At 41.8% G+C, this 19,511-nt stretch overlaps 1 protein-coding gene across 1 annotated transcript in view; it reads left to right on the forward strand.

Annotated features, from left to right (window-relative positions):
* The window catches only part of Abcb5 (ATP binding cassette subfamily B member 5), a 57,674-nt gene that overhangs the window by 12,400 nt on the left and 25,763 nt on the right, over positions 1-19,511 (forward strand). The window contains exons 4-8 of the mRNA XM_055607550.1: positions 4,019-4,159; positions 8,284-8,427; positions 9,651-9,755; positions 9,894-9,971; positions 14,605-14,688. Of these exons, the coding sequence (XP_055463525.1) occupies positions 4,019-4,159; positions 8,284-8,427; positions 9,651-9,755; positions 9,894-9,971; positions 14,605-14,688 (552 nt within the window). The remainder of the gene's footprint in view (positions 1-4,018; positions 4,160-8,283; positions 8,428-9,650; positions 9,756-9,893; positions 9,972-14,604; positions 14,689-19,511) is intronic.

Genomic DNA, 19,511 nt, shown 5'->3' on the forward strand with positions numbered 1-19,511 from the left:
ACACACATACATACACCACATATACACCACACACACACAGAAACACACACACCACACACAAACACATCACACACACACACACACATAGACCACATACACACACAGAGACAAACGTATCACACACACATACATACTCCACATATGTTTCTATTTCCAAATCCCTAACATGGGGAGAGGACACAGTAATCAATTGATTATTGATTGTTTATCAATTGTTATCAATTGATAATCAATTGATTATTATTGATTATTACAATTACTGATTATCACAATTAGCAAATGAGCTGATTCTGATAAGTATTTGGGATTATTTTGCCATTAGTGGTATGAAATAAAACCAAGCACAGAGGAGCTGGGGAGCTGGCTTAGTGGGTACGAGCACTAGTTGCTCCTGAAAAGGGCCCAGTTTCAGTTCCCAGTCCTCACATGATAGCTCATGGCCATCCGTAAGTACAGTTCCGCCAGGGAGTGGTGGCACACACCTTCACTCACAGACACTAAGACAACAAAGGCAGGCAGACTGTGGTTGAGGCCAGCCTGGTCTACAGAGTGAGTTCCAGGCAGCCTAGGCTACAAGAGAAACCCTGCCTCAAAAAACAAAACACAAAAGTAAAACTTCTACCCATTTCCATGAAATCTGATGCTCTCTTCCGACCTCCACAGCACCAGCCACATATTCGGGGGGGGGGGGATCTATAAATAAATAAATGAATCTAAAATTTAATCAAGTAAGATGCATTTTAGGGCGTCTTTTATTTGAACATTGACAGTTTTGTACATGTATGCAGTGTATACATGTTGAATTTTAATCTTTTGAATTTGTTAATTATTGTTATTATTTACAGCTTATTCACTTTGTATCCTAGCTGTAGCTCCCTCCCTCATCTTCTCTCCATCCTTCCCTCCCTCCCTCTTGCCCCCTTTATTCCTCTTCCCTAGACCACTGATAGGGGATGTCTTCCTTCCCTGTGTCTGACCTTAGGCTATCAGGTCCCATCAGGACTGCCTGGATCCTCTTCCTCTGTGGGATGGCTAGGTCTCCCCACCAGAGAGAGGTGATCAACAAGCCAGCCACTGAGTTCATGTCAGACAGTCTGTTCCCCTTACTAGGGTACCCACGTGGAGACTGAGCTGCCATGGGCTCCATCTGAGCAGAGGTTCTAGGTCATCTCCATGCATGGTCCTTCGTTGATGCATCAGTCTCTGCAGGCTGCCCTGGGCCCAGAGTTTTTAGCTCTGTTGGTCTCTTTGTGGAGCTCCTGTCCCCTCCAAGTGTTTCTATCTCTCCCCCCAACACACACACAAACACTTTTTCCATAAGACTCCCTGCACTTGGCCCAAAGTGTGCCTGTGTGTCTCTGCATCTGCTTTGATCCCCTGTGGAATCTTTGTGGAATCTTTCAAACTTTTGACAGAGGATTAGATTTAGAAGTGTGAAAATGTTTTTTCATTAGTTCTGCTGTTTTTGGATGTAGCTTCTATAATTTGCCCCAAGTCCCAGGATAATCCCTCCAGTCCAGGAAGCACCAAAGTCAATGCTCCGGATCACTGGTTTTGGAGTTTTGGATCCTCTGCCCCTCAAATACAGTGCACGCTAGTCACAGCCGTCTTGGAGCTCTGTATGCAATGTATCTTGACCTCCTATCTGCCCCCCAACTTTTCCAACCTACTTCCTAATATCTCCCTCCCACCTTTGTGTGCTATCCTTTCTTTTTCCTTTTCTTTCTTCTTGTTTTTGTAACCCACTGAGTCCAGTTAGCGCTGGCTGCTGGAATATTGATTGACATTGTCAGCTTAATCTCATGCAGGTAGTGATGGCTGTGGAGTTAATGAGGGCAACGACCATGTCACATCCAGAAGACATTTCACAGCCGTCTTCCCTGTCCTCTGCCTTTTCCCCACTATGTTCCTTGATCCTTGTGGTGTCCAATTCAGCACTAAGCCACTTTTTCTCAGCACTTTAGCCAGCTCTCAGGCTGTGCATTAGCTGCTATTCACTACAGAAGGTAGCTTCTCTGGCCAAGACTGAGGGCAGCACTAATTTATGAATACAAGCATAAATATTTGGAAGGCAATTTGACATGTTCATTTGACAACATGGCAGATGTGTGTCACCCAACTTATAACCCTAAAACTTATAACCTTCCAATCCATGAGCTTTTGACCATGTTTACAGTATTAGACATCAGTTTCTTTCTGTGTGCAGGCCTCAGATCCAATGAGAAAGCAGTTGGCTACCCTAATAACCTTCATGCCCTACCTTGCCTAGTAGGTCAGTATTGTAGTACTCAGGTCCAGCAATGGGTGAAACTATCGCTGCCTTTATTTCCCCAGCTTCCTATATAAAGTCTTCCAGTTCTAGAAAAGCTAGCCAGCAGGATGGAGTTTTCAGGTCAGTCTCAGCTTTCTCTATGTCTTAAAACCAAAATATGTCCTCTCTTCAATGACAGGGTTCTACCATCTTGTTCTGGTGATCAACAAAGAGCAATGGAAACAGCCTGTTTTGTTTTGGAGACCTCTGAGGCCTCCTTGAGTTGTAAGGAGGAGTCCAAGGCCTGGCACTAAAATTGTCATTTAACCATGCGGGGTACCTATGTTCACACTACTTTCTTAAATCATATATTTTAGTTAGCTTACAAAGAATTGGTTTCCATAAGGACTATTGATACATCTTTAGTTTTGGTTGGTCCTTATTTTTTCTTTCCCTTAGCTTTACTAACAATCCTTAATACCCCACCCCAATTATCATTCCTTTGTCTGGCAAGCTCCTTAGAAAAAAATGAATTGAAAATAAAAGAAAATTTAAATTGTCTTGGACCAATAATAAAACTCCTTCTTAGAAAATTTTACTCTGCCATGTCATGTCAGAAACAGTATTTCACATCACTCTTCCCCATTCTATTTTAAATTTTCCACAGAGTAACTCCTAAAGAAAAAAAAGCCAAATAAAATACTTCTTCCACGGTAGAAAAATAACAGAAAAGTAGATTTTATCTTAAAAGTGTGTGATTACCGACGATAATGGCAAGACAGCCAGGTTAACATCCATTGTGCAGCTGTGTAATCCATTAACTGTTCTTCAGATTGTGGAAGAATCTGAGCATCCTTGGAATGTGGTCCAGGTCATGCTCCCTGCCCACCTGACGCTGCATCCATCCCTTCTCCCAGCTGCTATCCCGTCTGAGCCCGTTCCTCTTGTGCCAGCTCTCGGCACTAGAAGGGACATCTGGTGAACTCACCTGGATCAATGGAGTATACTTGGATGTCTCACTAAAATTCCCCTTATTTTTCTGAATTACAAGCAAGAGGAAGGAAGGAAGGAAGGAAGGAAGGAAGGAAGGAAGGAAGGAAGGAAGGAAGGAGAAAAACTAAGTACAATACAATGTAGCTTAGAATTAAACACTAGTGTATGTTTTTATACTTTGTCGTGGCTAGTTTGGTTTCTCTGTATTTTTATTCAAATGGAGCCCCAACACACACCCACTTTGCTTTGAATCTCAGTTTGGATTGGGCTGTGACTGCTGTGTTACTGTCTCCTAAGTTCTCCCTCAGGTCTTGGCCACACAAACATAAGCTTTAAAGTGACACAATAAAATACCTTTGTATTCTTGCATTCCTTGTGAATGTGTGTGTGTGTGTGTGTGTGTATGCACATGTGTGTGTATGAAAGCACCATCCATTTTGTTTGCTTGTTTTTAAGAAAGAGTCTTTAACTAGCCTAGAACTCAGCAAGTATGCTAATCTGTCTAGCCAGCAAGCCAAAAGGATCAACCTACACCTATCCATCGGATGGCATCCTCACCACCCCATCTCCCATCACCCCTGCCCTGCCTCCCAAGAACTACGATGCTAAGTATATTCCATCAGCCTTAAGCTTGAGGTCTGGGAACCAACCTCAACTCCTTGTGCTTGCTAAACAAACACTGTCCCAGATGAGCTATGTCCCTAACCCTGCTATTGTTATAATATTAATATAATATTAAAGATATCATTATGATATGTACATTCTTAATTTAAGGATATTAAAAATGCCGATGAACAAACAGAATCAAGGACATTTTCCACTGAAGAAAATGCCAGCTGTGGTTCTCTGTGTGATGTGAATAGCACCAAGTCCCCCTGCACTGACCAGTATGAGGAAGATGTCCACCATCAAAAGGTAATGGGTCACCTGCCAACATGCTTGCATACATGTTCTCCAGTGTCCAATTAATCCTTATAAAATTTAGAGTTGATTTATAATGAAACAGTACAGTGCCACAGTTCACAAAGTGTTTTCTCATGAAAACATGCTGTGCCTTCCTACAAGGCAAACCGTGGGTTAAAACAACAGTCTGACGTGTGGGGTGCACCACTAGGGCCACCCCAGCTTAATGTGGTCAGGATGTTGCTGGTCTGGGCCCAGAGGACTTCCAAGTCCTTGTGCCTCAGACGAAGACATGGGTGAGCAACAAGTGAACAGTCAGAAATGCAAGCCAACTGTTAAAGAAGGAAAAGGCCTTTCTAAGAATGGAAGTGAGCCCCCAGTCCCAACCAGCTCAAGACTGGAAAGCCCAGGTCTCGTATGGTGGCGCTCCATTGGCATTTACACACTTCCGCTTTCTCTGCATGTAGCCTGGTGGAGAGGCTTTACTCTCAAAGCCTCTTTCATCTGCTGCGTCTGCCAGAGCCTGGATGCAGACAAGCCCCAGGCACAGTCCTGGCCTCCAATCGCAGCTCCTGAGGACAGGGGTACTTGTCCCAGGACAAGATCCTCCCCGCCAAGCCACCTAGTTTACCCCTCCACGCCCCTGACACCAACTAGCGCTCTCTTCGGGCACCGCGACACCCTGTGTGGTTTCCTATCACAATCATACTCCTTCCTCTTAACCCACCGTGGGCTGCAGACCCACAACTGAACGTTCTCAGCACTTTCCTGACTCGGCGTCTGTTGCTGTGATAAGCCATACTCAGCAGGAACTTGGGGAGGAAAGGGATTTACTTCCGAGTATAGCTGTAGGCCATTGTGAAGGGTGGTCAGGTAGGAACCCAGCGCAGGAGAAAATGCTCCACAGATTTGCCGACAAGCTAGTCTATTGGGGGCATTTCTCAACTGATGTTCCTTCTTTTCAAATGGTTCTGTGTTGCGTCAAGTTGGAAAAAAAAAGCATACATTGTCATAAGCACCATCCATATCTTCCTGGTACCCCTTCCCTGAGCCCAGAGCTCTCTCCCTCTTCACAGCCCCACGCCTGTCACGCCAACCAGAAGTCCTTCATCTGACCAGCTCCTGTGTGGTGACTTCAGTGTCCTGAGCCTCCAGCTGCCAATCACCCAACAGCTGTCCTGGGCCCACTGTTACCTCCCAAACCAGAGAGCCATTCTTTTCCCCAGGGCTAATGGACAATTCAGAGCAAGGCGCCCTTAGCTCTTCCTGCTGTCCCCCAGTCTGCCTTCTCCCTCTCACCTGCCAGTTCCAGACCTTCTGCTGCCCCTGCTGCCCCTGCCAATTGTCAATAACTGCAGATGTCATCGATGTCATCATAGGAATTTTCACTTATCTCAGGTAACCAGCAGGGTAAAATTTACAACATCTAGCATTTAATAAGTCAGGGGTGAAAGGAAACACAACAGAAAAGGCTGAGAAGATGGCTGTGTGGGTAGAGACTGCTGACCACCTGAGTTCAGTCCCCACTCCTCCACGCTGGAAGAGAGGGTGGATCCCTGCAGGTTGCCCTCGGATCTTCAAACATACTTTGTGGCACGTGCATGTGTAGACACAGACACACACACACACATTTTATGAACTAAAACACTGAATGTAGGTGAGAATATCCAGTAGAAAATCTTCGTGACTTTAAGACTTCCTAGAAATAATACCAAAAACATACTGATAAGAAAAAAAATAACAAATCAGACATTAGAGTGAAGAACACTGATATTTATGAAAGAAACTTGAGCAACAGAATAAGCCATAAACTGGTAGTGTTTGTAAGCCACGTATTCGCTGTAGGACTTGAATCAGGCTGTACTAAAAACTCCCAAAGCATTAAAAAAAAAAATTAGCAGCACTCTCACTGCAAAGTGAGGAGAGGAGTAAAGAGACCGAATATACTGTGACTCTCGGGGGGGGGGGTGCAGGATGGAGAGCTGGCTGTGACCCAGAGGCTGGAAGGAGAGGGCTTGCAAAGGCAGAAGGAACCTTCTGGGGAAGCAGTGTTAAGTACGGAACTGTGGTAATAGGCTCATGGATAACTGGCTACTTTCAAACTCCCGGATTGCACGTGTGCGTGCAGTTGGCTATATGCAGATTACACATATATATGCAATTGTCTACGTGCAAATCATAACTCAGTAAAATTCTAAAATGGACCAGGCGAAATGTTAAATTCCTTAGGAGACTTTTAACTTTATCAGATTTGTTTATGTCTTTATAAAAAAAATGCCTATTTCATATTTTTACATCAGGTTATCTTAAAACATTCTATCTTTGTAATATATTAAGTTTAATGACATTGTTCATGATTTTATAGAGATTTTTCATTTTTATTTTGTCTTATTTCATTTCATTCTTTTCTGTCTTGTTAACACTCTTTAAGAAATACTTCTACAAATGTGGGTACCCTTATATTTGGGGCATAGATGTTCAGGATTGTGATGTCTTCCTGGTGGAATTTTCCCTTCATGAGTATTAAGTGTCGTTCCCCATCTCTTTTGATTAATTTTGGTTGAAAGTCTATTTTTATTAGATATTACAATGGCTACTCCTGCTTGCTTCTTGGGTCCATTTGCTTGGAAAACCGTCTTCCAGCCCTTTACCCTCAGGTAATATCTATCTTTGTGACTTTAGGTGTGTTTCTTGTATGCAACAGATTGTTGGGTTTTGTTTACATATCCATTCTGTTAGTCTGTGTCTTTTATTGGAGAATTGAGTCCATTGATGTTGACGGAGATTAATGACCAGTGGCTGTTAGATCCTTTGATTTTGATGTTGGCTGTGGTAGTGTGTTTGTGTGTTTGGCTACTTTTTGTTTTGCTGTAGTAAGGTTAATTATTTCCTGTGTTTTCTTGAAGGTAGTTAGTTTTCTTGGGTTGTATTTTTCCTTCTAGTATCTTCTATAACACTGGATTTGTGTGTAGGTATTGTTGAAATTTGTTTTTGTCGTTGAATATATTGTTTTCTCCGCCTATGAGGACTGAGTTTTGCTGGGTATAGTAGTCTGGGCTGACATCTGTGTTCTCTTAGGGTCTGCATGATATCCATCCAGGCCCTTCTAGTTTACATAGTCTCTGCTGAGAAGTCAGGTGTGATTCTGATGGGTTTGCCATTATATGTTACTTGGCCTTTTTCCCTTGCAGCTCTTAGTATTTTTTCTTTGTTCTGTATACTTACTGTTTTAGTTATTATGTGGTGGGAGCATTTTCTTTTCTGGCCTAATTTCTTAGGTGTTCTGTAGGCCTCTTGTATGCTTATAGCCCTCTCCTTTAAGTTGGGGAAATTTTCTTCTATGATTTTGTTGAAAATATTTTCTGGGCCTTGGAGGAGGGAATCTTCTTTTTCCTCTATTCCTATTATTCTCAGGTTTTGTCTTTTCATGTTGTCTTGGATTTCTTGGATGGTTTGTGTCAGGAATTTTTTAGATTTATTATTTTCTTGGATTGATACATCGATTTCTTCCATTGTAACTTCCAGACCTGAGATTCTTTCTCTGCTGAGTTCATACATAACCCTTATCTTCGACTTCAGTATGATATTAAATCTGACAAGAGTAAGGAGATTGAGCCTATTGTTTCCTGTTTCTACCTGAATGTGTGACCTAGCATGTGCTTTCCTTTTATTTTTATTATTATTGTATTTTTATGTGTATGGTTGTTTTTTCCTGCATGTATGTTTGTGCGCCACATGTGTGCAGTGCCTGAGGAAGCCAGAGGAGGGTGTCAAATGCCTTGGGACTGGAGTCACAGGTGGTTCTGAACTTCCATGTGGGTGCTAGGAATCAAACCCTGGTTCTCTGCCACTAATCTCTCCAGCCCAAATTTGTACTTTCTTAGTGATAGCAACTGAGTGAAATTCCAAACGCTGACATGGTACGAGTCATCACTTTGACATGGATTCCTTTCTGTCTGAGGCTCATCATTAACAATAACATGGGTAATTTTTTGTAAGAAAAATACAACTGTACGCTACCATCTGTGATATTTGGTAGGTTCTGGTGTGCTTCTACTTGTCCTGCCTCACATCTCTGAGTTCCATAATGCCCTGACACTGATGATGTTCTCAGCCAACTGATGATTTATTTATAGGCAAGTCTTCCTGAAGTTTCTCTACTGAAAATATTTAAGTTAAGCAAGTCTGAATGGCCTTTTGTGGTTCTGGGAACATTGGCTTCTGTCATAAATGGATCTGTTCACCCAGCATTTTCCATCATCTTTGCAAAGTTAGTCACTGTAAGTAAAACTCACTTGCTTCTGCTTTTAACAACTCGGGAGTGGGGTTCAATGAAGCACAGTCAGAGAGCATAGAGCTGTAGTATACTGAACTGTAAAGTGGGAGCCAGAACGTTCAGCGGGCTGTCCCCAGGTCAACGTCCATGGCAGGAAAGGTGGCCTCCATGCCTGGGAGATGAACCCCGTCTGCCATGTAGTGTTGAGTCTTGCTGGCTGGGTGATGTGAAGAAATGGCTTTGTTTCTAAGTCTGACTTCAGTGTTGTATCAGCATTCCTAAGCACTGCAGCAATAAAAGAGACAGATACAACTTCTCTCTCTCTCTTCCCAACCTGTCCAAACAATGACAACTTTTTATTACCAGCCAGCTCAGGGAGAGGGAATAGAGTTTGGGGTTGTGCCAACGCCCCAGAAGAGTTGACCCCCACTGTCTTCAGCAGCCTGTGCAGAGCTGCATTGCCAATGTGTGTGCCTACTGCCCAGCTTGGTGAACAACTTTTAGGGGCACGTACAAATGTCTCACTTTTAAAGTATTAAGAAATGTAACTTTTTGAAAGTTATTAGAAATAATAATTCAAACTGCTGATCTAATTGGGGAAAAATGCTATCAGGCCAGAAAGCTGTCTGCATGGGTAAAAGTGCCTGCCACACAAGTCTGACAACCTGAGTGTGGTCCCCGGAACCCACCTGAAAGCCCAATGTGGTGGTGCTCACCTCCACTCTATGCAAGATGAGAGGCAGAGGCAGGAACAGAGACAGCAAGAGCATGGATGGCTACAAGGTGCAGAACAGGAACAGAGGACATGCTCTGCCTCAGCAAGGCAGAAAACAGGAATCTGCTACCAAAGCTGACCTCTGACCTATACACAAATTTCCAGATCCATGCACATGTATGCAAAAACAGAGTGAGAGAGGGAGGAAGGAAAGGAGAGGAAATGCAAATAATAAAAAGGAGAAAATACTATGATAGAAGAGTCATTTGTCTGATATATTTATAGAACAAATGGAGGCAAATTAAAAGTAAACTGATTTTGTAAAATATATTAAAAGTAACAAAAGAATAATAATAGTATAATTTTTTGCCCAGAATGCATAGTTTGTTTTTTCCTTATATTGCAATTCCTGTAGAAAATCCTTATGTGTGTGGACATTCTAAGTGAGGTTGGCTTTATTTTCTGTTTATACTTTCCCCCAAGCTTCTGATGGAAACTCTGTTCCTTCTCAGATGTTTGAAGACAAAAATAAAGCTACATTAAAGCATGACGCCGAAGTGTACTCCATGTTGCTAGTTGTCCTGGGTATTGTTGCTCTTGTCACTTACTTGATGCAGGTAAACTTTCAGGTGACTCAACAGCCCTTGGCAGGCTTACGTGTTTACATTATCTTCTCTGTTTCACTTAAAAATATAATAGCTGAATGTTACAAAGAGACTTAAAAATAAATGTAGAACTTTTTGTTTGTTTTCTAGGGATTGTTTTATGGCAGAGCAGAGGAAAATTTAGCCATGAGATTAAGACACTTGGCATTCAAAGCCATGCTATATCAGGTCAGTATGTTTATTGGAATTTTTCCTCTTTTAATTGAGATTTGTTATCAAACATTCTAACCTTTAATTCTTTCTCATTTCTTGACATCGTCCTAATAGCAGATCATTGAAAAGCATACATTTTTGTTGTTGTTCTAGTCAGCAAAAATCTACCATCAGAATTCTTACAATCATATTCTTCCAATAAAAGCATATCCTGGGGCCGAAGAAATGGCCCAGCAATTAAGAATGCATACTGCTCTTGCAGTAGGCCTGAGTTTAGTTCCCCAAATCCACGACAGGTGGCTCACAACCACCTATAACTCTGACGCTAGGAAACTGTGACCAACTCTGGTGTCTGGGAGGACTGCACTCACATTCACTTACCCATGTACAGACACACACACATACACATAATTAGAATTTTAAAAATAAAAAGAGCATATCCAAATTATGAGGCTTGAATACAAAAGATTTCAGGTCTACCGTTATTCACTGCATTCAACTTTTCTTTGATGCACAGTGTTGTGTTAGGGGGTGAGAAGGACCACACATTAACGCTGAAAAGGAGGGATGTGAGCTCCAGGGCCTCAGAACACCCTTGCAGGACTCACTGATTTCCTTAGTGCTCATCCATGGGCCAGTACTGGCCTTTTCTCCACACTCTGAAACTCCCCAGTGTCTTGCCTGTTGTGCAGAAAGTCCTCAACTCACATAGCATCTGCATGCCTAGCAGGTCAGATGCTGCAGACAACCGGTCACTCTTTGAAACAGCTGAACTGGGTGGATCAAGTTCTAATCTCCTGCCAGAGGCGAGTCTGGAGGCCGAGGGGCTGGCGTTCCCCTGAAAGCCCGTAATCACGAAAGCCCTGCTTCACCTTCTGTCAGCAGAGCTGGTGGGAAAAGAGGCCTGCCTGGCAATTGCTTTTCAGAAATTGAGCTACTGTCATTCCAGGGGAATTGTTGAGGCAGTTTTTACGTCTGCTCATCCATCTGGGGGCTGCCTCGCAGTGAACTCCAGGGTCTCTGCACCGAGGCACTCAGCTTCCAGCAGTGAGAGACACAACTCCGCAGAGAGGTCCTGTCTCGGAGCTCTCCACCTTCGAAACATTCTCTCATCTAAAACGACTTAAAAAATAGATCTAACCCCTGCATGTAATGCTTAGTAAATTTATATTTCTTTACTTGTTAACATCTTATGTCCCCACTCAAATCTTAATTAAGAAGAGACTCTAATTAACAAAAACTATATTTCCCACCTACTGACTGACTTACTGTTTTTATCTTCATGAAGTTACGTTTTCTCCAGTTTAAGTCTATCTGTGTTCATAGACTTTTTAAACTGTTTCCTGAATATCTTAATATTTTACATAGACAAATATAGATTTTTATGTTTTTTTTTTCTGTGTTACTTTGGTCTTCCCCTCTGTTCACGGAATATTTTTTAAAATTTACTTTACATTTAATTATTAGTGTGCATATATGTCTGTATGGGTACGTACATGTGAATTCAGGTGAGGAAGGAGGCCAGCAGCTTCAGGTCATACAAAACAATTGCTGGAAGAGCAGCAATTGTTCTTAACCACTGAGCCATCTCCTAGACCATGTAAGCAAATGTTTTAAGAGGAAGAACCTCAAGATCCTGAGCTGCTTTAACCTCCAGGACAATTGTCAAATACTCTGACGGTTAATGCAGCTCCTTCTTTAGCTGCATAAAGGCCACCAGCGTAGTAACGGCTCAACCAATTTTATTTACCAACACAGAGCTTCTTTCTCTTTGCTGCTTAACCAGCTTTGTCCATTTCCCCTATAATTTCAACGCAGTCCCTTTCAGCATATTTTTTTTCACAATTGTCCTTTAGCCTTCTTCTTCCTCTTTATTTGCTTTTTGGTGGAGGGGCTGGTATAGAACTTTCAGCCTTTACTATAAGTGCCTTCACAGCGTTGCTTTGTCTGTGGCAAGGAGACAGCTAATGTGGGATTTTTCGTAACTTTTATTGCCTGCATTTCTGTCCTAAGATAAAACTTCGAAACCTTAGAAAGCATGCCGAGGCTTGCAGTGCCTTTTACAACCATTTTGGAATCTCACTGAAGTAGACATGTTTATAGAATCGGGTGTGGTTTTCTGTAGGTATACAATCTATCTTTTATGTGATTACTTAAGAACCTTTCAGCTAAAAAATTATTCTGATTATTGCTAGCCTCCATGATTGAAAGAACTGTTCATTGTATTTTTTTAGTGGTCAATACTTATCTACAGAGCTGTGGGGATCTGAAAGTTTTTGGAGGTTTTTTTGTTTTGTTTTGTTTTGTTTTTCCGCTTGCTTTTTTGGCTTTTGTTTGTTTGTTTTACCCATTTCCCCTCTAATTTGGATTGTTTGGGGAATCTTGGTAAAAATAAGTCTCTTGGCCATAAGATAATAGCATTGACAGCAGCAGCCTAGAAGGTTCAAGAAGACCTGGAATTTCTTCCAAAAGGTTGTGAGGTAACAAGTCCGAGAGCTCAAGAAGCAAGAAATAAAACTCGACCAGAATGCTTGAGCCAGATGAGGGCAGAAAAGTCATTTTCTTAAAAGAACTGTGGCCTGTTTGCTGAGGCTCAAATTCTGGCCCTGGCGCTTGCCAGCCATGTCCCTGGCCTCCCTCCACCCTGCCCTCAGCACATCCCAGATGCGGATTATCGTAGTACCTCATGGCGCTGCTGCAGTAACTACAGGAAAAGATATTCCACACTTCATGGCATGTGACTGTATTGTTATTTTTAGTAAAACTGTTGGTAGGAGAAAGACAGAGCAAAGTTTCTCATAACTTCTATTGATGACTATTTTGCCCCTGGGAAGACAGAAGGCAACGCAGTCTTTACTGGGCGCCAGCTAAAGTCCGGAAAGTCTGCTATCTGACATGAGCTGCACACTCAGACAGACAATCTCTAGGGTGTACAATTGCTGGCCTATAGCAGTCAGTCTGGGCCACACTGCTGACTGGCCTGGCGACCACGACCGTTCATGAGGGTGGAGAGTACTACCGAATCCAGAACACAATTTCAATGTTCATTTTTCTTTTTTAAAGATTTGTTTATTTGTTGTTCATACAGCATTCTACCTGCATGTGTACCTGTGCACCAGATCGCACTACAGATGGTTCTGAGCCACCATGGTTGCTAGGAATTGAACTCAGGACCTTTAGGAAGAACAGCCAGTGTTCTTAACCTCTAAGCCCCAATATTCATTTTCCTATTTTTTATATCATGCCTATAATTTCTTTGTGTGATCCAAGTCATACTGAAGTCTAGAAGCAGCTAGCACATAGATAGAATCTCTTAATCTGAGGGCAGGTTCCACAGAATAGCAAGTACTTGGTGACAAATGGTTCCAGCGCTATCACCATAGCCCAGCTGTCACTCATGAATCACACACAGATTGTCATCACAGTTCCAGGTCACCTGAGATCCCGAAAAGCTTCTCACGGCAGAGGTGCATGGAACACAGCCCTGTGAGCAGTTACCCCACCCTCTGCAGATTTTCTCCTGGTGTACTGCATAGCTCACGCAGAGCCCATTGTGTTTTGTATTTGTTTGCTGGACAGCACTGTGTAACCTGGGCCTCAGACCTGGCCGGGTTGTGTCAAGCCAACAGTTCAGCATTGTCTCTGTGGAGTTTTAATCCACATGTGTGGTCTGAGTGAGGGAGAGGAAACACTCAATAAAAGGGAAACCCTTTCCTCTGGCCGAGAGGTGCTTATAAATGCTGTCTCTATGAGCTGCTAACATGAAATCAGTTCTTATCTTGTGCTTTTATTGCTCATGCTTTTTGCCTACCTTCTGTAGATGCCATGCTTCTGGGCAGCTGTTTTCCAGCTTTCCATCTCTTACCTCACAGTGCCTAAGATCTACCAAAGTTAGGGAGTAATAGAAAGTGTTGGGTAAAACACGGCCTGTGTGAATCCTAAAGGAGAGGAAAATAGTCCTTTTTTGTCACTGATCAATTAAAAAACATTTCTAAGTTGTACTGGACATTACCATGCAAATAGAAGGTTCTAGACAGACAGCTCACTGCTAGAGGGTATGTAACACACACGGAGCCCTAGATTCAATCCACAGCACCAAAAACTGAAATAATTGAGTAAATAAATAGCAGTCTACTCCTCACAAAGTGCCTGTGGACCAAGACTGCAAACCGTCCTGTTGTTGCAACTAGCTGCTCTAACAATGACCATTCCACACTGCGCTCCACATATTACAGTATGGTGATGAGTCTCAGTGCGGCTTCACATTCTTCCGTCCACACAGTACATAGAGCTTTATGAAATAAGACGCCAAAGCCAGTTCATCTGTTGTGCTTACTGGCAAGTAAGCAGGCAGCTAAAGTCCTTCAAACTTGATTTTTATAAAACCACAGATCCGGGGCTGGAGAAATGGCTCGGAGGTTAAGAGCACTGGCTCTTCCTCCAAAGGTACTGAGTTCAATTCCCAGCAACCACATAGTAGCTCATCAACCATCTGGATCTGTTGCCCTTTGCTGGCATTCGGGCACACATGCAGGCATAATACTATATAAGTAATAAATACATAAATAAATAAATAGATCTTTATTAAAAAGTCACAGATCTGAGAAGAATGTTTTCCTAATTATGCATCAATTCCCTTTCTCTCTAGGATATTGCCTGGTATGATGACAAGGAAAATAGCACTGGAGCCCTGACCACAACGTTAGCCATGGATGTTGCTCAGATTCAGGGTGTATGTATATGGTGATTTTTTTAATGACACTTATATTTTCTGTGAGTGAGTGAGCATGAGTCACAACCCTTATGTGGAGGTCAGCTTTCTGAATTTGGTTCTGTCCCCCTAGCACATGGGGTCTGGGGACAGAACTAAGGTCACCAGACTTGGTGGAAGGTGCCTTCCCCCGCTGAGCCATCTTATTAGTCCTGCTGTTCTGTTTATTCAGCAGGAGCTGGACGGTGTGCCTGTGTACCTACACACATGTGCCTGTACCTATCTGTGGGTTATGCTGGGTGACCCAACAGTAAGGGGAACAAGCCATGTCATAGCCAGCAGGGATTCCTTCAAGAAAGACTCAAGGATATCTTTGAGATTGGGCTATTTTTTTTTTTTAGCCTAAATGAAGAAGCTTTGGCACATGTATTAGAATTAATCTAAAACTAAAGAAGATTCTAAGAATCAGAGACAAGAGTTCACAAGGAAATAGTGGATCAAGAAATTAGCAAGAGGAGCCATGGCAGCTCAGTATCCAAGTGGGTTTCCCTAGTAAGGGGAACAGGGACTATCTCTGACATGAACTCAGTAGCAGGCTCTTTGACTAACCCCCACCCCACCCTGAGGGGGAGCAGCCTTGCCTATCCACAGAGGAGGACATTGCAGCCAGTCCTGATGAGACCTGATAAGCATTTGAAGTGCCAGTTACAACCCTGGGCAGAAAATGTCAGTCCTGAGAAGTCCATGGAAACCCCCCACTCCACAAAAGTAGCATTTTTTCCTTTACTGTGCTAATGTGCTCATTTTTTTTCTTACTTCCTATCTTTCACATATTTTGAATGAAATCATGTCTCAAAAAAAAAAAAAAAAAAAAAAAAAAAAAAAAAAAAAAAAAAAAAAAAGAAAAGGAAAAGGAAAAGGAAAAAAAATATTGCTCAGGGGCCTGGAGGGTTCAGCAGGTAAAGGCAATTGCTACACAAGTGTGGTGACCTGAATTCCAGGCCCAGAACCAACACAGAGGTGAGATAGGACAACTGACTCCACAGAGTTGTCTTTTGACCTTTATACAAGTATGTGTATGCATACATTCATACACACACACACACACACACACACACAGAAATAAAAAAGAAAATTAAAAAATAGAGCCTTGCCCAGCTTGCTCTGTATAAGCATCTGACTGGTGCTGGTGATCATGTGAAACATTCTTAGTGCAGCTGAGAATGCTGCTGAGCAGCTTCTGAATAAGCTGAAACATTTGACTTCAATCAAAAGTCGTTTCCATGGGGCTGGAAAGATGGCCCCGTGGTTAGGAACACTTCCTGTTCCTGTAGAAGACCTGGGTGCAGTTTCCAGCACCCACATGACAGCTCACAATCATCTGTAATGTCAGTCCCAGAGGATCCAACGCTCTCCTCTGGCCTCCAAGGGCACCAAGTGCACACTTGGTACACAAATATAACATGTAGGCAAAATACTCACACACATCAAATAAAAGTAAATAAATCCTTTTTCAAAAAGCAGTAGCTATAGAGTAAATGGCCAGATCCTAGGCACTTTAATGAATTTAAAGGTAAAGTGAGAAAAGACTTCTAGGTGTGGCAGGGAGTCTCACCCTCTACCACTGTGAGTTCACATAACTGTTTGCTTGGCCACATAGAAGTGAACTCACACCAAATGTGACGGACAATCTTCATACTGAGAAAAGATTGACTTGCCGGTCTTTCTTGCTTGCTAATTCCTTTCTCAAGAAGAGACGTTAGAGATAGGTCTAGAACTAATTTGATGTTGTATTCCTATCATATGAACTTAGCTAAGTCATATTCCAGTTTCTGTATTATGCAGTTTCAGCTACAGTTTGTCAAGTATGGACATTAATAAGACAAATTCTTACTAATAATATGTCTTAGTTAGAAACCTTTAACAAATGACCCGAAATATATAATCCTATCTATTATATATTATGTATACATACACACAGCTTTTATGAATTTGTGCAACAAATTTCTTTTCTGCTGACACGTATTCTCACTGTTACTTTTAGAAGCTCTGATACTTTGAAAACTAGGTTCAGAGCACTTTGGTGAGATGCAGTGACATGACGTCTCTCCTAAAAGCACTGACGAACGCAGCCTCTTTAACTGGCATTGTTTTAGCCCAAGGTGCTGGCTTATTGCCTGCATATCTGTCAACAGACTCCCATATAATGAGTAGTTTTAATAAAAGCATAAATTCATTTTGGATTCTTTTGGAAACTAGATTCCACAAAACTACAAGGCATTGTTATCTCTATACATTCTAGTAAGTCTCTCATCAGCCAAAGGTCTTACTTCATTTTGCACAAGAAAATCTTATTGAAACAATGGTGCATATCTATGCCACTAGCAGACCCAATGCAAATGCCAAGATCTCTGCTCACCAGAGATGTAATCATGTTGCCTCAAGAAATCATAAACATTTGCTTTATTTATGAATTCCATAGCCAATGAGCTGATCAGTTTGTGCTAGTCTATTAATTTGGGCCATGCTGGCCTCATTTCTTGATTCCACAGTGTCATGGGAAGCATGGAAAACAACTTGATAGTCCTTCTGAGTCAAGCAACACTAGCAGTTACTGAAATGACTTTATTTAGCACATTATAAGCTGATATATAATTACAATTCTGCCTGGAGGTTTTAGGATAAGTTTATTAGGGATGATTATCAAGTGTGTAGCAAAATCTAAAAGTCGTCCAAGGCTATGGCAAATACATGACAAATTCAATGATTTTCCACAAAAAGCACATAGTTTGTGTGCTTACATTATGGCAAGCCTTTGTGTGTTTTTCCAACTAATTCTTATTTCTCCTCTAAATATTTTCACTGCCACCACTTGCAGTGCATCTTAGCAGATTCCTCTTCAGGCAGCTCTTTCTCTTTCTCGGGTTTTTAAACTGTCCTTACGTATGGTTGTTCCACACGCAAATTATTAACGTTACCTAACTTTCCAGTCACTTTACGCTCTGCTCTCAAAAACGGAAACCAACATATGCAAACCCACTGTGAGCCGGGAAACCACTCCAAAATATTTATATAGATGAACTCAACATCAGTATATAGACTTTCACTATCACACACTCAGAGAGAGAGAGGAGGAAGAAGGAAGAGTCTTGCTGTGGAGCCCATGCTGGCCACAAACAGGCTGTCCTTGAATGCAAGATCCTCCTGCCTCAGCTTCAAAGATAACAAATGTGCACTATCTGATTGTCCTTCAAAATAATCTCGTTGTCAGAAACTGACTTTTGATGTTGCTCTGGGAATACCTGCAACTCTGCACAGCAGTGACTAAACCTACCCTAGCATAGGACTGCGCTCACATTAAGTTAACTGCTACCCATCTGCATGGCTTTCTTTGTCTGACTGGTAAATAAGCCACCTAGAAGTCTCATTTTCATATTTTATTTTTAAAAATTCTAACATTCCATTTCAAATTTCCTATTTTTTCCTGAATGTTGTTTTTCTCCAAAGTTGTGACATGTGTTCACTCTGATAATATTTAAATTTTTTTTTAATTTTTTTAGTAGTATGCTGTATCACAGCATAAAGGCCAAAACCTGTGTGGTCTAGTTAGAATTATGACACGCTAAGGTTGTAAAGTATGGCATTAACGGGCCAGCTTCTGTAGCCAGTACTTTATTCTCTTTTTATGAGTTGATGTTTTCAGATTCTACACGTAAATGAGAAAATGCAGCATCTAACCCTTTGTTAGTTCTGGAGTCATTTCAGTTGATTAACCTCTGCCCTTACTATGAGTCTTTCTTTCTACATTTCAGCATACCTGGCTACTTCTTATTATATGCCACACATTAGAAATTTGGAAAATTGGATGCCAGATACTTCTACCTTTCTTTGCATTCTTGAGCTTTTTCTGCAATGAATTAAAATCAGCAAGGAAAGGTTTATTCCATTCAAGCATTAATGATTTGTTCAATAAGACAGGAGTTTACTTCCATGGCAAGGTCATCCGTACACTCTATCTAAAGCCCAATAAATCATAAATCTCTCAGTCTGGCTACTAGGATTAGACACTATATATCCCCAGTCTTCGTGTGCATGCATTTTTCAGATAAATGTTCTAAAGCCCCTTCCGTGGGTGTCCTGGTTTGTCCCAGTTTAGCCCTCTCTCTGTTCTGGTAAATGTGCTGCAAACAGATTCAGATGCCTCAGCTCTCAGCACTGCTCACTCCCTCCTGCCCCGCCTTCCACCACTTTCTGATAGTTTTCTGAAAAAATGTATAATTTGTGAGAGGTGTAGTTTGACAAAACCAATTCAGTATGTGAGAGAATCTATTTTTTAGAAGTTCAGATTTCTGACCTAAAATTAAGATCTCTGACCAATTTTGCGTTAAGTTTTGTATAGGGTAAGAAGAAAAAAAAAAAAAAGACATAATTTCATTCTTTTACACGTGGGTATACAGTTTTCCAGGCACCATTTGCTGAAGAAAGTGTCAGTTTTTGTTAGGATTACTACTGCTGTGATAAAACATCATGATCAAAAGCAACTTGGAGAGGAAAGAGGTTTTTTTTTGGCTTGCATATCCTTAATCATAATCCACTGAGAGAAGTCAAGGCACGACCTTAAACCAGATGGGAACCTGGAGGCAGGAGCTGATGCAGAGGCCACGGAGGAATGGCTTGCTCTTCATGACTTGTTCAGACTACTTTGTTTTAGAACCCAGGACCACCAACTCAAGGATAGCACCACCCACAAGAACTGGGCCTCCTCCATCAATCACTGACTACAAAATGCCTTACAGGCCTGCCTACAGCCCAATTGTAGGGAATCATTTTCTCAACTGAGGTTC

The sequence above is a fragment of the Psammomys obesus genome, unplaced genomic scaffold (assembly GCF_907164565.1).
Source record: "Psammomys obesus unplaced genomic scaffold, mPsaObe1.curated_primary_1811, whole genome shotgun sequence".
NCBI lineage: Eukaryota > Metazoa > Chordata > Mammalia > Rodentia > Muridae > Psammomys > Psammomys obesus.